An 18,908-nucleotide genomic window follows, 5' to 3' on the forward strand; every position below is an offset into this window, starting at 1 on the left:
ATTTGTCATATTGATCTGCATCAATAGGACTCTTTAACTTTGCATACATGAGCACAAGGTTTACTACAACTTCACTGACCTGGGTTAGAGTGAGGGAAATAATGCCCCAGTCCCCCTGTGCCTATGAGACAGTCACCATAAAGTGGTGGACCATTGAGTCACAAAATGCAGATGGTTGCACTTTTATCCAAACTGCTTCACAATTTGCCCATTCATCCATTCATATATCCACCATGGCAGGGAGCTACCTTTGTGAGGTGCAGGTCTGACCATCAGGAGCAATGTGGGGTTCAATGTCCTACTTAAGGACACTTGAACACATGGACATGCGGAGCTTCAATAAATAGTATTTTGATTTTGCATGCATGCTGGTATCTAACTTTGATTTTGGTATTGCGATTATCTCTTGAAACACCAATGCTGCATATTTAGACCCTAATGTGTCTCTTGACATGTGGGGTGACAACAGTCTCCATGATGTTTAATACACACTGTGCAAGTTTATTGAAAAAGTTAGAAGAATTATTTCACTGTTGTGTCTGAGGAAGTTTTGATAATGTATTTACAGATACTGCTGCACATTTTCTACAAGATGCTCAGTTTTAATAGTCTGCTGTAGCAAACATTTTAAGGCTAATATAACTTGTGATTTCCTTGACTGATGAGGGCTGTCAGAATAATTGTTGTGTTTTCAGTGCCACCCTTTCCTTTCGATTATGTTTGCTAACTCTTGTGTCTGTAATCGCTCTGCATTTAAGGATCATTAAAATAAACATTTCTTCTAGCATACACATAAATAGCCAAGTCAATGACTATGTCCCGCAGGAGGACACTGTGACCCAAAGTCAAAAGCTTCACATAACTGTATCTTGTTTGACGCCACCTACCAGTATGTTGTCGATAAAGACAAGGCAACATTATACAGCCTTGACACACAGCATAATGTTTTATGCTGACAGACTGTATTCTGAAATTTAAAATATGGCATTTAGGCCTCCAGGATTGATGGAAACCTCAGGTGGAACAAGAAATTAAAAAACCTTCCTGTAATTTTCCAATAGGCATGCCAGACAGTCAGTCGTAAGACCTTTGAGGATTTATTCAATCAAGTTCAGTGGAAAAAATGTCAAGTAAATGGATTAATTAATTTAAAAATGTGAACAATTTTCAACTTTTTCCCCTCCAAAATGTATTAAAATAATGTTAGACGCCCAGTGTCTTTTGCATGGGTTAGCCAGAGCTAAAGTTATGCATGGAAGTAGTCTAAACACTGCACAAGATAAGCTAGAATAACTACCAAGCATGGTCATGACAGGAGGCCACAGCAAAGCAGACGTTGTAGTGACTGTGCCAGTTGTATATTGCCTTGTCGTCATAGCTCCACTAGATGGCGACAGAGTAACAGAAAAGCAACAACAGTGGTATGGAGAAATGGAATAATGAAAACAATATGCGAAACAAGTTAATAGGCTAAAACAAACAAAAATACTGTGTTTTTAAGGGCCACTGATGCAGGTTATATATAACAGAGTGATCAGCTTCAAAGAATTGTATAGCTCTGTTTAAATAAATATACTTTTTTGTTGTTGCTGTTGTTGTTTTCCCAACTCCTTGCTACTTTAAATTAAGCATTGAAAGGGACCAACAGCCAATCACACCCGAAATGCCATCACACTATCAATCCAAAGCAGTACAATTACCCGTTAATTTTGAAGGCTGTGTGGAAAATATTTATATTGGTAGAACTAATATATTAAAGGGAAAATTGTGAACACAGTAAGTTATGTCACTTTCCCTTCTTTCAGATATTTTTGTCCTACTAATGTATTGATATACAATGGGAGAAAGAATGGAAAAATTGTGATGAATACTGCATAAATAACAACCTTAAGGAAGTATCTTTCATATACATAATAGGCTACTTTGTGATGTGTTTAGTGTGATTATTTGGCATTTATTTTTTGCTGTATGTACACCAGAATATTTCAGATTCATGTCACAAACTTAAAAAAAAAAACTTGGGATAAATGTTGAAATAAACACGTTTGATGCACTGTTATATTTTAGTCATGATAAGATTGGAAACGTCATATTTATGGGAAAAAATGGTCAAAAACCAAACTAACTTTCCTGCTCTTTATTAATGATTTCCAACAACATAGCACTGTTTACACTGAGACCTTTAAGTTTTAAGTTATTATAATACGACATATATATAACAGAAAGTCTGGCATAGTAAAATGTAAATGTAATTCATTTATTTATGTTGCTGTCTATGCATCAGTTTGTACTCCTGTACATGAATTTGTGCACAAGTGAACAAAAAACAACTTCTGGTTTTTCGCTTGTGCGCGGTTTATTGTGTAACACCATTATTTCCGACAGCACTGGAAGGCAGCAACAGTCCCGAGGAGGAGGTGCGGTTGGATAAGTTGCCTCCACGGGCTGATCTGCGGTCTGTTATTTAAACACCTCCACAGAGACGTTAGCCAACACTGGCTACGTACAAACTGGCTCCAGATCAGCGCTTACAGAAAGCATCATACAGGAAGGCAGGAAGTCAAACTTGTCACTAACTGACAAAACTTGCAGACATTAACAGCAAACGTAGCTACATTTGGAAGTATAGAAATTCGGATTTCGCCATTTTCTGCCCGCTTTGTGAACTAGCCTCTAAAGATGGACAAGCTTCGTCGTGTATTAAGCGGCCAAGAGGATAATGAAGAGCTAGGTCTCACTGCACAGGTAACGTTAGCGAGCTTACTGTATGACAGCTGCTAATGCTAACGTTGTGTAACGTGAAATGGATGAGAGTGAATAAAAAGCAGCCCTGTGCTTGTTTCGTTTCATGTCTAAGTCTCAGCGTTACCGTTCAGATAACTGCCATTAACGTTAAAGTGGTTTATTTTAGTTAGCAACGTTAGCTTTGAGTGAAATGTCAGTTTATGCTAACGTTAACTCTGTAGCCTTCCATAGACGTTAGCTAACATAACAGTGTCATTACCGGATTTTATTTTCGATATCATGTTATCATACGTTAAAGCCAGCTGTCTTAAAGTCCCAACAGCATTTAATAAACTGTATTTGTTTGTTTATTTACACTTTTTCCATGCGTGTCCGATGAGGAGGAAATGAGGTAAGGTGCTGACATGAACATTGTGTTTTTATATTTCGTGTAACGTTATGTACTTTTTTAACTTGTTGCAAAGTGAACACACCAGAGTCTCCACTGCTTTCATTTATGAATTTCTCTCCTCTACTTCACTACTGTCGACTATATTTTGGTTTTATTGGTTCATTTGGCTGTGTTCAGTGAACCGAGTAATGCTCTGTGCCTTTAACTTGTGCTGTATGTGTTGTGTGTTTTAAGATAATACCGTGGCTGGGTGTTATCTGCTTGGCTGCAGCCAACATGGTTAAAACACCAATAGAAAGCCTGTGTTTTTTTTCTGCGGGTCATTAGGTTTGTCCTGTGACATCCTTCCATTGTTCTCACCAGGTCCTTGATGCCAGCACTCTCAGCTACAGCACCAGGGTGAAATGGTTCGTCATATGCTTTGCTGGAGGCATCCTGTGTTCAATACTCGTGAGTGTCTCAGCCTTTTATGTTGAACAGGCAGCATTTATGCTCTGACTGATTTCATATTGACATTGGGAATGCAGAGAATGCAGAGCGTGCATAATACTATTAATGCTGTCAGCAGTTATCCAAGTTAGTTTTCCCTGTGCTGTATTAACATAGCTGACTGACAATGCCCCTCTTGCACTTGCAGATTAAACAGATTGACACATGTCACTTATGCTTAGTTAATTAACACATAAAAGTTGCTTTATATAAGGAAAGAGCTCAACGTTTCAGTTTGTAGTGTGTTTGCCGTTCTAATGGCAGGAAGTCTTGTCACAGGCAACACTTGCTGATAATACCGCACACAGACAGTTCACACTGACAGAGCCCCAACAGGCCCTGTGTAGGTCTGGGTGGTTACATTCACACAGTCAAGATATCTCTGCACATCTCTCAACAAACATTACATCTTAAAGTCTCTTAACTTCTCTTTTATGTATGCGTTTTAAAACAATCCCACTCTCCTTTTTTTTTTGTAGAAGTAAGTAATGTCCAGAATTTGGTCCGTCTGTGACCTGCACTTATTAGCTGCAAGTTACTTGAGTGTCCTTACAACCCCCAATAAATTACAGCACTAATGTAAAAGTTTAGTTTCTGCATATTGTGAAAGGTTTATTTTTTTTTAACCCTGCTCCCTAAACGACATCCATCTTACAGTGCAATGTTCACACTCAGAGTGTCACAGGTCTTCCTCACTGAAAGTGATCCAAATAGAGAATGTAGGTGTAACACCACTCAGGTAGTGACTCTTTATCAAGGTCTTATAGTGTTTTGTCACAAGGGGGAGCCCATCATGTTTCAGGAAAAGGCATTGTACAGCCCATAGAAGTCCTTGATGTGTTTGTTTGGTTTGTTCCAATTAAAAAAAATAATATAAAATGTAAGACTTCAATCTATTTAGCTACTTGGCTTTTACTCCTATATTAAAGTGTGGTGACACAATTATGTATAACTGACAGACTGTTTTGCTGTTTTAACAGGGTTCAGCACTGCTCTTCCTTCCAAATGGAATCAAGCTTTTCGCCGTCTTCTACACACTAGGGAACATTGCAGCTCTTGCCAGGTAAGACTCGTCAGTCCAGCTCAGTTTGCCAGGTCATAGAAATGTAATGTCTTGATATATTTTTATAACCAGTGTGGTGCACTGCCTGGCACATCTACACAAGTGTTGCTTCTCAGCTGGTCACAGAGAAGGCACATGGAATACAGTAATCATGCCTGTAATTTACTGTCTTACCATCATGTGAAATCATCACCTGTTGCTCAGAGTTTGGAGCACGGTGCCCAAGAAACCATGAGATGTTATCATTCTGAATCTTTAAGATATAAACAGTGATGACTACTGGTTCTGCTCCAGAAAATGATAATCTCCATTATTTAATCAGATTCGCACCAGTATAATTGTACATTTTTAGTGTTACTACAATCTAAACTAACAGAAACTGTCTTTGCACATTGCACTTGTTAATATTGAGCACTAAAAAAGGTGTGGTGAGAACGCTCTAGCCTGCAGCTGCAACTTTGTTTGGGAAGCACAGACTGCTAATCACTACGTGCTAACAAACATTGGTTAGGCAGGTTTACCTGTGAATAGGGATCGCACAATTTTGTCAGAGCAAGCACTGTAATTGCAAAGGAGTAATATTGCACCTAATTAAGTTTAATTGTGATTTCTATTATTATACTATTCATTCTGCAGCCTTGCAGCTTAATTGTATGCCGCTTGAAGGTCAGTAGGAAATGATTAGGCATAAAGACACAATGATCAGTGGAAACAGACCAGCTGTCTGCGTCCCCCAACTGTTTGTTTTGCTGTCTCTCTCTACAAGTAGACCAGACATTAATATTTGCTCTCATATTCTCAGTTATAAATAATGTCTCCTCTGTGTAGAAGCATTCAAGGTTAATTCCTTCCCAGTGACAGGACATCATATTTTAAAATCTGTCATTACAGCGCTCACACACAGGCAATATCTGATATGTCCTTGTGCATTATTCATTTTTACACAAAACCAAACTTGCAGTAAACACAATGAGTTAAACTTTATATCTAAAACAAATCTAAAAGGTTTTTTTTGTAGTGTAACATTGATTCACCCATCGTTATAAAATCCGGCTGTGTGCTGCTACATTGACACATAGATGCTGACGTCTCCTTAATGTTTGCAGTTCTGACTGTTGTAATGCAATGTTTCAGTGAGATTAGAATTGTATCTTCTATCACCAGATATCAACAGCCTACTGGGTATCCCAACATTATGGATTATTTAGTCAAGATAATCCAAGGGCTAAATCTGATCATGATGTCTTTGACAGCGAACCATTGATGAGGGGTTTTTTTTCCAGGCAGGGGCAGTCTCTATTTTCAGGTATCATATGTCCAGAAGGTTTAGAAGCGTCAAGAAACTGGGTCACCTTCTGCTTTCATAGCCTAGGTTGCAGATGCAAAGCAATATAGTGTCATATTTTAAAGAGCTTAATGCAGTTTTCATCTTCATGTCCCTTTGGCTGCAAGAAGATTACAGGGAGACGCGTATGACATGCAAGTGTTGTAATAACAAAACAATGCATATCTCTCACATGTGTTTTATTTCTGTCAATCCAGCTTTGACAAATAATAAAATAGTTTGGCTGCGTAAAAGTCACTTCAACTTGATAAATTTCATTTGGCACATATGTTAACCACAGCAAGCTGGTTAAGGGTGTCTCCATTTGTCTCTTTATCCATAGTAACCATAGAGAATCTAGTGTTAAATCAAACTTGAGCTGATGAATCCTCTGTTTAATCAAAGTTTTTTCTATTAGTATTACTCTCTAGACATTAATCAATACAGCATATTGCTGTCATCCTACTCCCTGATCAGCAGCATGTGTGTGGATATCATTAGTGTCTGAGCGGCATCCATCCCTCTCGGCAGAGCAGTAGAAAGAGCCTGCGTCAACACGGACTACTCTGGTGTCTCATCTAACAGATGTGACGCTACACAGACTCCCTCTACCCACTCAGCTCTGCTGAGCCCAGAGCTGCGTGCCTCGTCAGCAGGGAAAGCCTTTGTCTTGTTACATTTACTCACGTCACACATGCATCATGTAGGAGGTTTTAAATTTGTCATCGTGGTGTTGGGCATGAAATATTTAACCCCCAATAATTGCAACATGTAGTGTAAATTTGTTTATGGCGGTGACAGAGTTCTGATGTTTGTGTGTGTAAGCATATATAAACCACAGTGATGTATGTTAGCTCTGGATAAGAAGACAAAACATGACTGCAATACTTTCATGGATTAACATTTTAAACGACAGGTCAACTTTCCTTTTTACTGATATTTAAAATGTTAAACTTTTGTGTTTTGTTCCTTTAAAGCACCTGCTTCTTAATGGGACCACTAAAACAGCTGAAGCGCATGTTTGAGCCAACGAGACTGATAGCCACCATTGTTATGCTGGTAAATACCTCTTTTTATTGTTACTTTGAGCCAGATGCTTCTCTGACTATCTATGTTTTATTTTACTGTATATTGGAGAGTAGTCCACACCCTGTAACAGAAGGTGTTAGAAGCAATTCTCTCTGATTCCTCATTGACATGAGGCCAAAGTGCATCTACACTGTATCTGCTTTCACCTACTGTAGAGGGTGTAAAAGGTCTGTAGCCCTCTGACTTTGGATTAGAAAGCCAGGTTCAATTAAAGCACTGGTGCTCCCCACTTTGTGATCTTAAAGGATTTCAAGGATAAAGTATTTCAGCTTAACACTGGTGATGTTTTCTGTTGGCAGATTTAGTGTCATTTTTTTGTTCAGAATTCAACATTTTCTGTGAAGTTCTGAAGAAATCAAGTGTTGGATAGCAGACGTCATTCGGCCAGCAGGAACAAAAATAACCATTCTTTTCTTCTTCCACCAGCTCTGCCTCGTCTTAACACTTTGTGCAGTGTTTTGGGTAAGTGGATGATACGTAGTTTTAAAGCCAGTTACAGTCTGTTGTTTCAGGGCAGTGTTTTTAACTGTTAGAATGACCATTTTGTGTTTATTTTTTTCACAGTGGCACAAAAAAGGGCTGGCTATCATCTTCTGTATTCTGCAGTTTTTGGCAATGACGTGGTAAGTGTGACCAGCCATCTCTCTACTGTAGCACAGTTGGCAATTAATTTACTCATCACTCACACCTACTCAGACGAAGCCGTCTTTCCGTGATGGAGAACTCTCCCCCAGCTGCTCTGCCTTGCAATAAATATCTGTGAGTTGAGTTAATCTCACTGCTGATGCTTTAAGCTGACTTACTACTGTTGGCATGTGCACGGCTAAATCTATAAATGGATGAACGTACATTTTGCACATTCAACCACACTATAACTGAATTTCCCAGTTTTGGAGCAACATATCTTTTTAGCATTTTTAAAGCTTTTTATTTCAAACTTTAACACATAAATGTCGTCCTATATAAGTTCCATGTAATGATAATACATTGCACATAATGTAGTACGGAAACTTGATTTGCCCTAGTTTCCCCAAGCGACATACCTGTTGAGTCAGTCAAGTTGTAAGATGACTGGTTGGTGTGTTGCCAGGCATCATGGTACAGTAGGTCAGTATATTTCTGGCCCGTAGAGGAAGAGGCAGTGCCAGGATCAGTGTGGACCTACTTAGAGACGTAGAGGCAGACAGGTGTCACCTGTGTTGTTTACACACAAGACAAAGTGGCTGCCAGCTGTCGCTGAGGTCATTGCTGCTAAAATCACAGGTGAATGGCCCAGTGAGAATACATGGCACCCCTGGGTCCTTAATGTAAGGGTGTAAATTACAATTTTAATCACCATACAATATTAATGTGATTCTTTGGACAACAATATGATATTTGCTGATGTCACAAAGTATGCCACGATATGGCTAACAATAAACCAATGTCCAGTGTGCTTTATCTCTGGATTTGGCGATCCATTTATTGTCAATACAATATACACATGCTCAGCATAAAACAAACAGGTGACAGCATTGTCCATGTGTCATTATTCCATTCAGCAAATTCAGTTTAACAAGCCAATACTTAATGCTTTTCGACATGCTTCCATAACACGGTCACACACTGTTTGCTTCCTTTTCCACACATGTGATTCCCATTATCTGGAGCTTACCTATGTCCCCTCACACATGAATGCTACACCTTGTGTTCAGTTTAATAACTGCATGTGTATATTTACATTTATCTTGTGTTAAGATAGGAAGAAAATAAAGTCAAACAATTTTATTATCCTTCATTTGTTGTATAGAAGATATGATATCCTAAATATAGACTTCGTTTCTACTCTTTGATTAATTTACAAGTTTTATTTCAGTTGCCTAATATAGACATGGCCTTGGCTCTGGGTGGATTAAAAATACAGTTATTAGACTAAATCAACAATGTAAATAAGTTAGTTTACTACAGTTTCAAACTGGTAGTTGCAGGCCTAGTGTTCATACTTGTTTTAAATTTGGCTTTCCGAATCTTGTAGATAACTCAGCCTAGTCGACTGAGAAAAGAGGACATATATAGTAATGGGGTCAGTGAGGTTAAGCTTCAACACAGCAGTGAATAATAAGACTTGTGAGTGATGTGTGTGGGCATGTCAGCACTTGTCCGTTCATTAATTTGAACATATTTGCACAGCAGTAACAAAAGTCTTTGAGTTTGTCAAAGTGCATGGAAACAGAAACCCCCCTGTAACTCAGGAGGAAGGGAACGGACAGTTTCATCGCATCACTGAGCAGGGCTGTGTCTGCCTCATAACTGGACTGCTTTTGCACCTACATGTTGTACATTCACTTCCGCTCCGCTTGCGTTCTCAGAGGCATCACCATGGCAACCACAAGTCACACATATCGAGCTCATTCTTAACAGTCTGGGGGCATAGTGCACTCCCACGCGCGCAGGCACTCAGACGTCTGTGTGAAGGTGGTTCTGTAATAAGACGTCGCCACTGATCCACACAGAGGTGGGCAAAGTCCTCAGGCTGAGCTCAGGCTGTGAAGTGACCATATGACAGTGGAGCACTACTGACTGACCCTGACTCAGTAAAGAGCTGGCAGGCAGTAGGAAGTTTTTAGTAACCAAACAGCACTGGTAGCTTTTACTTACTTGTGTGATTTATTTATTTAGTTCAGACATCCAGAAATAAGATAGCAGTTGTGCTCAGGCTTGGGCTGTAGTTAATCATTCAACTGCTGTACCAGATTCCTCACATATTTTGAAGAAATTAGGTGTCTGATCAGGGGCTTTTTTGTGCTTAACTTCTGCTGTAATCATTTCCAGCACAGGGTATCGTGTTTTTGTTGTACTCAGTGTTTGGCTACCAATCTGTCTGGAATCATTAGTGCTAAGATTACAGTGTATCCAATTCATTCACAATCACATTTGGTTAATCCCTTTGCTAAGCGACACCAGAGACCCCTCAGACCAATGATTACTGCTCAGTGGAGTATTTAAACGTATATTTTACATTTTGGTGTGTTGTTCATCAGACAGCCACTGCTATGCTGCTAATATAATACCTAAGTTTACTTTAAGTGTTGCGTTCTTTGTGGTTTGGTTTGGTTTCTAAGGGAAACATTACAGTCACTGTGTACTATGAAATAAATACTAATGGTTTTGTATTTTGGGACTATCTTCATTCAGCTTGTGTAGAGCTTGACAGTCTCATTATATGTTAGTACTTTCCTCTATCGAATTAGTGTCTTATTCTACTGTCAATAACTTGGTATTCTTTTTTTCTCTTTCAGGTATAGCATCTCTTACATTCCATTTGCCAGGTAAGACAACATGATAATATGATTTAACTTTGGCCTGCATTGACATTAAGGTGATGTGCATCCGTCCTCTCAGTTGTATGTGTTGCTTACTGAATTAAGTCCATCTATAAGAGCAACAACCTGTCTACAAATGACACCACACTGCAGCACACAACAAACTGTAGGGAACATTATGAGCGACCCTTCAATGAAAACATGTTTTCATTTACCTCCGAACACTGTTTGCCTCCACCATATGGCTGTAATCCCCCCCCCTACGACTAGTGCAGGCACTTAGTGTGGAGCAAATGGCAGCTTGTTGTTTCACACTCCTCTGTGCTTTAGCCCTGTGACGCCGATTGCCTCATCCATAATATCTAAATGAATCGTTTCTCATGGAATAATGCTCTTTCAGCCAGATTTACCAAAATATTTCTCTCCCTATGTAGCTTTTAGATTACTCGTGACAAGCTTATGTTAAGCTCTGAAGGGTTAAAGCACAATGCAATATTTTGATTAGATCAAGACCTAAATAGGCTGTCCTGCGTAAGAGGCAAGGATATAAATCTCGTAGTCACATTATAGTCTCTCTCACAGGTTACTTGCTTTGTCTTGATCATAGATAATGCTTCAGTATAGAGCCAAACAGCCTTGAAATCTCACAGCGATTGATTTTTTTTTTAAATCACACCCTTGTAAAGAATTTGAATTGAAAGAAAATACTCAGGTGTTCACTTCTCAAATTGCTCCATATGGTGCACCACCTCAATGCTTTCCCCAAAACAAGCACGGGGTGTGATGTTGTTTTGTCAGTCCAGCTGTAAGCAAGGTTATATCTCATTTGGTGCGAGGTCCAGAGCCCCCATGCAGCCCCTCCTCACTAAGTGCCTTGTGTATTTGGGCGACCCTATAATCCATCCTGACAGCTGAGAGACGTCCCATAACCACCCCGACTTCCCCCTCCCCCAGCCTGAATGCTTACAACAATACAAAGCTGAGACAAAGACCTTTTTCCCGTGCCACCCTTCCAAAAATCACATTCCTATAGAGAAATGCAAATTGGACTTCTAGTTTTTGGACTGGCTTTTATGATCACTTATATATTTGTCACTCCTTTGTCATTATATTTTTTTGTCAACACATTATTGTCCCCCCTTCCTAAGCTTCTTATTGTAATCCATTTTTCATTTAATTTAGTTTTGATCATTTGTTTTTTTATTGTTTGCCAGCAATATTTTGGTCACAGACCTTTATTTCTCCGACACGTTTAGAAAGCATTAACCTGCAGTATCTCCCTATTCCGGTCTGTTGTCAAACAAACTGTGATACCTGGCTAGCCACAACACCACATGGCCAGTGGACTTGATCCTTTAATGTATTTTACCTTGTTGCCTATTTATAACCTCTCAGACCTGCACACCAAGGTAGGAAAACCTGCTGCATGTGCACTTCCCACAGCGCTGTACGGCTCTAATATTTAATTAGAAATGGGTAAAAGTCTCTGAGAGTGATCATTTATTCATGCAGTTTTTGGGGAAGCAAAAATAGCACCAAGCCTCTAGTGATTATATAAAAACAGACCTGAGGCTGAATTAGAGGAAGAACATGAGGGTTGTGGTGTTGTTGAGCGTTTTTTGTTTATACATCAGAGAGACAAACGAGAGCATTTGGAGGAGCAAGTCTCTCGCGTCCGTCCCCCGACTTCCCCTCCTCCCTCTCAGACTGCTTATGATCCCCCCTTCTCCTTTTAACCTTGACCGGTCTCACACCTCCTCCACCGAAATTTGACTGTGGCTGCGGGCGAAGTCTGCATAGCAACACACCGACGGCAAGAGCACACGTTGTGAGGGGAAACAGAGCAAGCGACGAGGATGTGCGGTTACCATGGTGACCGCTCATATTGCATCATCCCTCAGCACAGGGTACCTGGAGAAAGGGAGCCCCCATCACTCTGAACATGTGGTGCTTCCCCGCCAAAACACACTCACTTATTCATGACGAGCCCCACCCAAATCATCATAACAAAGGGCGCAAGGGCTTTTTTTGTCGCCTTTCATTTTAAACGCATGACAAAATTGTGCCTCAGGTTTATTGTTTCAGAACAACACGACATTCCTTCATTGCTTTTTTGTCTATTTCTCTTTATGTGATTGTTTTTAATGCTGTTATTAAGACATTTTATCTGTGTTTTTCTTTACAGGGATGCTGTGTTGAAGTGCTTCACAACCTGTTTGAGTTAGGACTCTTTGATCCACAATTTGTGAAGACTGGTCCTAATATGCAAACTGTAAGAACAGTGGCTCTGTAAAATATACATCTCTACTGTTTATACACTATATCTCTGGATTTTTACTATGGCTTGTTTCAGACTGTGAATCCTCGCTTTTTAAGTCTCGCTGAAGGTCTATAACCATAATCAGATTTCAGTTACCTTTTGCTTTTGATATGAGAGAAATGAGTGCCTTTAATGCTTAATATATTTGAAGATATTCCCATATCTTCTGAGGATTTTATATCATTTAAGTGCAGGGAAATTATTTTGACTTTGTTATGATTTACAACACAAGTGCCTTTACATTATATATTGTATACATATATATGAATATGTTGGAATTGACCAACCATTCATATTTACATCTAACACCCAGTGTGAGATGACTTTTTTTTTCCTTCTGGATTTTTAAACAGTGTTCCGACTTCTTACACACAAACATTATTAAAACACATTGTCCTTTTGTTTTCTGTCTGTGTGTGAGGCACTGATGTATAAAGAGGATCTCAGATGCTACTCCATGTTTATATTTAATATTTTTCCCTTAGGCAATTGAGGCACTGCTTCACTGATGATGCACAGGGATATATGATATCCGCAGCTCTTTTGAGGTTTTTCCAGCTAAAGAGATTAAAAAAAGCAGCTCCTGTCTAGTCTGTTTGTCTCCATGTGTATTTGAACATACCTGCCCCCCCCCCCCCCCCCCTTTAGCTCATCAAATTAGGTTAAAATTGCTTCTCCCTTTTTAAATTTGATTTCCTGCCAGATGTAGCAATGACCCTGTTAATTACGCTTTTCTGAACATTGTGATTTTGATGTGACCTAATAACCCAGAATAGCTCACATCAAGTTCCCTGTATTGCTTCAACGTGATGGCGTAGCCTTTGAGGATGTGGTTGTCATGACAACCTCCTCCGGAAGATTCATAACCTCTGCCTTCCCCCCATCTGTGGTGCAGATGTTAACATTTTCCTGATGAGGAGGTGGGCTTTTTTATTTTGTAGAATAACTTGCAGTCAGTCATGGATCTCTTCCCAGTTTGTTAAAAAATATATATTTTAAAACAGTTTTATGAATCAGTATCACAAAGAAAGCCCCACCACATCTTGTGCATTAGCTGAAGGATTTGTTCAAGGTTTAACAACATGCCTCCAGGTTGTCTTTCGGCTCGATGCGACTAAATAACAGCTTTCCACTTCCTGTTTTGCAGCCCCCACATAGTTTCATTAGACGCTTGTATAACATGGTGGTGGATTAGTGTGGACAAAATCTCCCCTCAGTACTACTTGTTCAACTAACTTCGCAGAGACCCAGCAAATCCTTGAGCAATTAATCCTAGGGATAAAATAATTCTGTTGAGTGAAGGGAGTGTGGTTGTTTTTGTGATCGGTTTTCCTTGCCCGCTATTTTTGGATTAGGGCGAAGTTTGGGGATGAAGGGGAAGTACCCTGACCCCAGCAATCTGTTAGAGTCTCCCAACTGTTTCCTTTTTATTACATCTAATCCATTGTTATGTCAGAGAGGAGAGGGATCCCACACCACAACCACTGAACTGAAACTGTCCCCTTCATCTTAATGGCCCTACTCAATAAATAAGTTGGCCTGTGTTGTCATTGGTGATTTCCATGCCATTTTTTTATTCTAAAAGTGTGGACTGTTTGATTTTTGGTTTTGTTTGAAAATATTCAGCTACAAAAAAGAATTTTGGTCTCATCATGTAGAACACATATTAAATGTTACACATATTAAATGGTATTTCCTTTCTTTAAATCACTATATTTGTACACTATCACGTGAATTATTTCTCTCCCTTTAATCCCCACTGATGGTTATCACCAGAGCAATAAACGAAATGATTCACAAACTGTAAAATCTCAACATCCTCGGGCAATATCAAATAAACAGTCTAAAAACTACAGATTTGGAAGGAAGTATTGATTTCCTCTTACATCCTACACCGAGGGTAACAAAATCACATTGAATCAATTGTGTGACTGTCTGTGCGAAAGTGCAGATAACAGCAGAAAGGAAGCCAAATCAATATTGTCGACTATTTGCGTATTCCCTCAGAAGTCTTTCATAGGCTACATGGCTGAAAGAACAGCAACAGACCATCTCCATACATCAGTTAATTGATATTTGAGACTTGAAAGGACTGTGCCAAATGACATGTTTTGTTAATTCAAGGACACACTGGGTTATCTTACAACAAGGAACAAACATGTACGGTATAGTGAGGTATATTCACATCTGCAGGATGCAGCTACTGTAACTGAAGAATGTGAGTTCTTTAGTTATTTAGTTTGTTTCTCAACTTGTTATGGTCCATACATGTCTAAAGGATGTGTAAACAGGTCTTACAGCATATAAAAAATAATAAAAAAACAACCTAGCATTTGGTTGTAGTTGTACTTATCCAACTTTAAAGGGACATCATAATCGTGTTTCTTTTTTTAGATACATTTTTAAATGTAAGTAGGCTAAAATTAAGGCTTAATTTATACTTCTGAGTTGAATCGATGCCATATCTAGGGCGTAGGCTCTGCGTAGATGTTTAGCCTATGCCATAGCCTGACATGTACCTCCCCAGAAATGTAACCTCCCCTATTTCACAGATACGAAACAGTAAATTGTTTAGATAGTCAAGCTTCCACAAAAATAGTATTTTAAGTCGTGTGTGATTTATCTTTCAGGGATTTGCACTTTAACCTTGTGAGTTGTAATGGAGCCAAATAATGTACTGTTACCTTTGTTAAATGTTGCTGTTGTCACTAGCTTCATATGACAAGAGGAAAAGTCCACTAGCCACTAGGCTAATTTATACAATGTAAAATGCCATAGACTTGTGCTAATAACATTAGCAAGTTGTATTTGTGGTGAAAATGTGTCCTGATAAAGACAAGTGTTTGTCTGTGAATGCTGCCAGTTATAGTGAAGCTAATTTGTGTACTTGTGTCTATTAAGCCATGTGTGTTTTGGGTGTGTTTTGAGTCAACTAAACTTTACAGCACTTAACAGAAACCTCCGCTTCTGAGTAGTGTTTTGGAGGTGTAACTGTAGAGTGACACAGATAGACCCAACGCACAAGTATAAATGCTCACAAAAGCGTAGGCTATGGCATAGGGTCTGCCGCACAAGTATAAATCCCGCTTAAGACTGTTTCAAGAGGATGTTGAGTATTTATTTATCGTGCTTTATTTTAAAATCAGTGTTTTTCTGACGCTGTTTAGCATGTTGCGTGGGGGCTGCTGACTATGGTGGCCAATCCAAAAATGCAACAGCGTGAATGGCCCTATAAAGCCAATATTTAATTTATCTGTTCTGGGCTACTGTAGAAATATGGCAGCGCAACATGGCGGACTCCATTAACGAGGACCTGCTCTCTCTGTGTAGATATGAACATCTCATTCTGAGGCAACACACTATAATTTTTATTTTCTGGTGTTTAAACACTAAAGAAAACATAATTGTTACATTATATTTCATCTCATGCCAATAGATCCTCCAAAATCCTACACGCTGGACCTTTAAAGTCACAGCTGAACTCTTAAAAATTGGAGAAAGATAGTGGAATTTACACAAATAAGATAAATCCACACGTGAAAACCAATGTAATCATCCAACAACTACATCTCAATTCCTTGGAATATTATAAATATAATTCAGGCTAATTTTCTAATAAACCATTAGCCGAGAGGATGTGCGTTTCCAGTGACTAACACAGCAGAGCGGCGCTGTGAGGAAACATGAGGGGAACGTGAGCTGGATGTCGCTCATTGCTTCAGGAAGTTATTGGGAATTATGAAATGACATCACCACAGTTTTTCCTGGCTTTGTTTGGTGCTCCTCCTGACCACGCCTTCCTGCCGGCTCCATCATAAAGCAGCCAGGCTGTGTGTGTGCACCAGTTGATCTCCGGTCAGTGCGGACAACAGGTGCACTGCAGCCTCCCTCCACCTCGCTGCTGGATAATGCTCGCTGAGCGCCGCTCGTCGCTTTGCGCAGGGCTTCCTCGTCTGCACTTTGGACATTTGCACGTTTTTGTATCCTGATCCTGACCACTTCCAGCCACTAAAATGCCTTTTCCGCCTATCAGCCTCCACCAGCGTATCTCCTCTCCCGGCAGGGAACTATTCGGGAAAAAGAAAGCCAACGGAGTGCCTCCTCACACTGAGCTCACCAGCAAATCCGGCAGAGAGAAAGGAGGGTCCGATAAGGAGAAGACGTCCACTTCTTGGACATCGGCGAATTTACGGAATTTAGGGCGAAAAGCCCAGCAGGACAAGAGTAAAAGCCCCTCTCAGAAGGCAAGTACCGACCAGGAGACGCAGGGAAAGTGCTCCTGGCTGTCGGTACCCAAACCTCAGGACTCATCTGAAGGAGTCAGGCGCTCCAGCTCCATGGACTCCGCCAGACACCTCCAGGGCAAAGAGGACGGGAAGAAGGAGATTCAGTTTACCCTCAGTCTTACCCCTGAAGCCATCCTTGTCATCCAAAAACGAAATCTAGAAAAGCAGATGATGGCAAAGCAACAGAAGTGCTGCGCCTCCGCGGACTTTCGACACAGGCGCGTTTTTCCATCCAAAAAGGCGCACGGGGCGTCCAAAGGCTGCGCTCCTGTCGCCAAAGTGGAAAGCGCCGAGCAGGACATCACCGCCATTGTTAAGATATCTCTTTTGAATGACCAATACAAGTACGACGATGTGGAGTACGAAGAGGAGGATGGAGACGTGGATGAGACTGTTGTGAGGAAATGTAAAGAGTGGCTCAAAGGAGTGGAAAACGCCGCTGCTTTGGGAAAAGTCGACAAACTTTCTGCACTCCCGCACCTTAAAGGCTGCTGACACCTGACTGTTGATATTTTTTTTTTTTTTCTTTAGACAGCAGACTGAACAGATGATGGACTCTGAAATGTGTGCACCGATGTTGGCATGCTGCAATGGCATCTTAAATTTGAGTCTTGTAAATTAAATGTTTGCAAATGTGAAGGGAGGAAATCCACTTCACAGAATGTCAGTTTGTTTCCAAGTTATTGCATAAAATAGATGTCATGTCACTTAAAAAATACAATTGTTTAAGAAATTGAAAACAGAAATGTCATTGGAATAAGAGGAAATTTGGCCTCCACAAAAATAAGATTTGAAAGCGTAATTGCAGCCTGTGGCTCAGCCAACAGTGCTTCTTATGGTTCACAGAAACGTTGCTTTGCCTGCTCAATGGTTTGTCAAAGTTTGAACTGAATACCTTAATATTCTCCTTCTTTGCACATGGTTTTTGTTTTCAGTGGGGCGCCTGTGGATTGGCAGAGGGGTTTGCGTAAAGGGACGCGAAAGCCGCTCCTTTGTGTTTGAGAACAATACACTATCAACAACAGCGCTTTCTATGCGCCTGCTGCTGAAACCAAACTGGACTGTTGATTTTTCCTCTAATAAGAGGGTTATATCCGTTGTAGGGATTTATCAGCGATGTACAGTATTTAATATTTACTAAATGTTTGTACTGTCAAACGTTTTCTCAGCTGATTTTATGCCAATTGAAGTAAAAAAAATGTTTTTTTTTAAATTATGCAAGTGTGACTGACCCTTTTAAATCTCTCTAAAGCTGATTTGCGTTGTGCCTCTTGATAATTCTGTTACATGATGTTGATTTGCAGCCATTTAGATTTCTTTTACTCTTCTGGCCACTTCCCAGACTGTATTTTAAAGGCCCCTTTTGTTGCCACTGCACCTACCTGAAGCCATTTGGGCATTAGTGTTCTAAGCTTCTTAGATTTCCTGTTAAGCAGGGTTGACCAGTGTACTGTGGGGCCAGTGTGCATGATCCCGTCAGGAAATTACCTCCAGTCTGCTTTACTTTTGTTATATCCAACAAAACAGTGCATGTAGCTACTAGAGATAAACAATGTTGCTACCAAATATCTGGGAGATGATTTCACCCAAAGTGCCAGAGCTATATGACCTGCTGCAAAACTATTCCCAATTTGAACTGAGAGTTTAATCCTGACATTCCCAGACTCGTGTGGTCCCCACTGAGCTACACAGAACCATGTTTTAATTACATAATGAACTTCATGTACTGCTCAGGGAGAAAGAGGGATCCACTGAGAGCTTAATAACAACCCAGCACATGACTGTTTCTAGCAAGATACAATAAACCACACTTAAAGAGAAATTGAGCCATAAAGACATGTTTGGCTTCTTTGTTGGTTCCATTCAGCTGCTGACATTTTATTGTATTGACCATCAAAC

The 18,908-nt window shown here is 40.0% G+C and overlaps 2 protein-coding genes across 2 annotated transcripts; both read left to right on the forward strand.

Annotated features, from left to right (window-relative positions):
* The first annotated feature begins 2,509 nt into the window (after positions 1-2,509).
* On the forward strand, positions 2,510-14,562 carry sft2d1 (SFT2 domain containing 1). Its single transcript, XM_033613791.2, has 8 exons — positions 2,510-2,745; positions 3,500-3,586; positions 4,606-4,688; positions 6,990-7,071; positions 7,528-7,563; positions 7,666-7,724; positions 10,380-10,409; positions 12,589-14,562. Exons 1-8 carry the CDS (start codon positions 2,680-2,682, stop codon positions 12,626-12,628), a joined length of 483 nt encoding a protein of 160 aa, XP_033469682.1. The 5' UTR covers positions 2,510-2,679; the 3' UTR covers positions 12,629-14,562.
* Positions 14,563-16,382: 1,820 nt separating this feature from the next.
* prr18 (proline rich 18) lies at positions 16,383-18,843 on the forward strand. Its single transcript, XM_033612423.2, has one exon. The coding sequence runs from the start codon at positions 16,737-16,739 to the stop codon at positions 17,502-17,504; it is 768 nt and encodes a 255-aa protein (XP_033468314.1). The 5' UTR covers positions 16,383-16,736; the 3' UTR covers positions 17,505-18,843.
* Positions 18,844-18,908: the final 65 nt, after the last annotated feature.

The sequence above is a fragment of the Epinephelus lanceolatus genome, chromosome 17 (assembly GCF_041903045.1).
Source record: "Epinephelus lanceolatus isolate andai-2023 chromosome 17, ASM4190304v1, whole genome shotgun sequence".
NCBI classification, from domain to species: Eukaryota; Metazoa; Chordata; class Actinopteri; order Perciformes; family Serranidae; genus Epinephelus; species Epinephelus lanceolatus.

Bases quoted from the DNA above. Each gene is read 5' to 3' on its own strand.
- sft2d1 (XM_033613791.2), top strand. From the start codon at position 2,680: ATGGACAAGCTTCGTCGTGTATTAAGCGGCCAAGAGGATAATGAAGAG. The intron at 3,587-4,605 runs GTGAGTGTCTCA...CTGTTTTAACAG, and splicing joins GCATCCTGTGTTCAATACTC to GGTTCAGCACTGCTCTTCCT. The intron at 4,689-6,989 runs GTAAGACTCGTC...GTTCCTTTAAAG, and splicing joins AACATTGCAGCTCTTGCCAG to CACCTGCTTCTTAATGGGAC.
- prr18 (XM_033612423.2), top strand. From the start codon at position 16,737: ATGCCTTTTCCGCCTATCAGCCTCCACCAGCGTATCTCCTCTCCCGGC.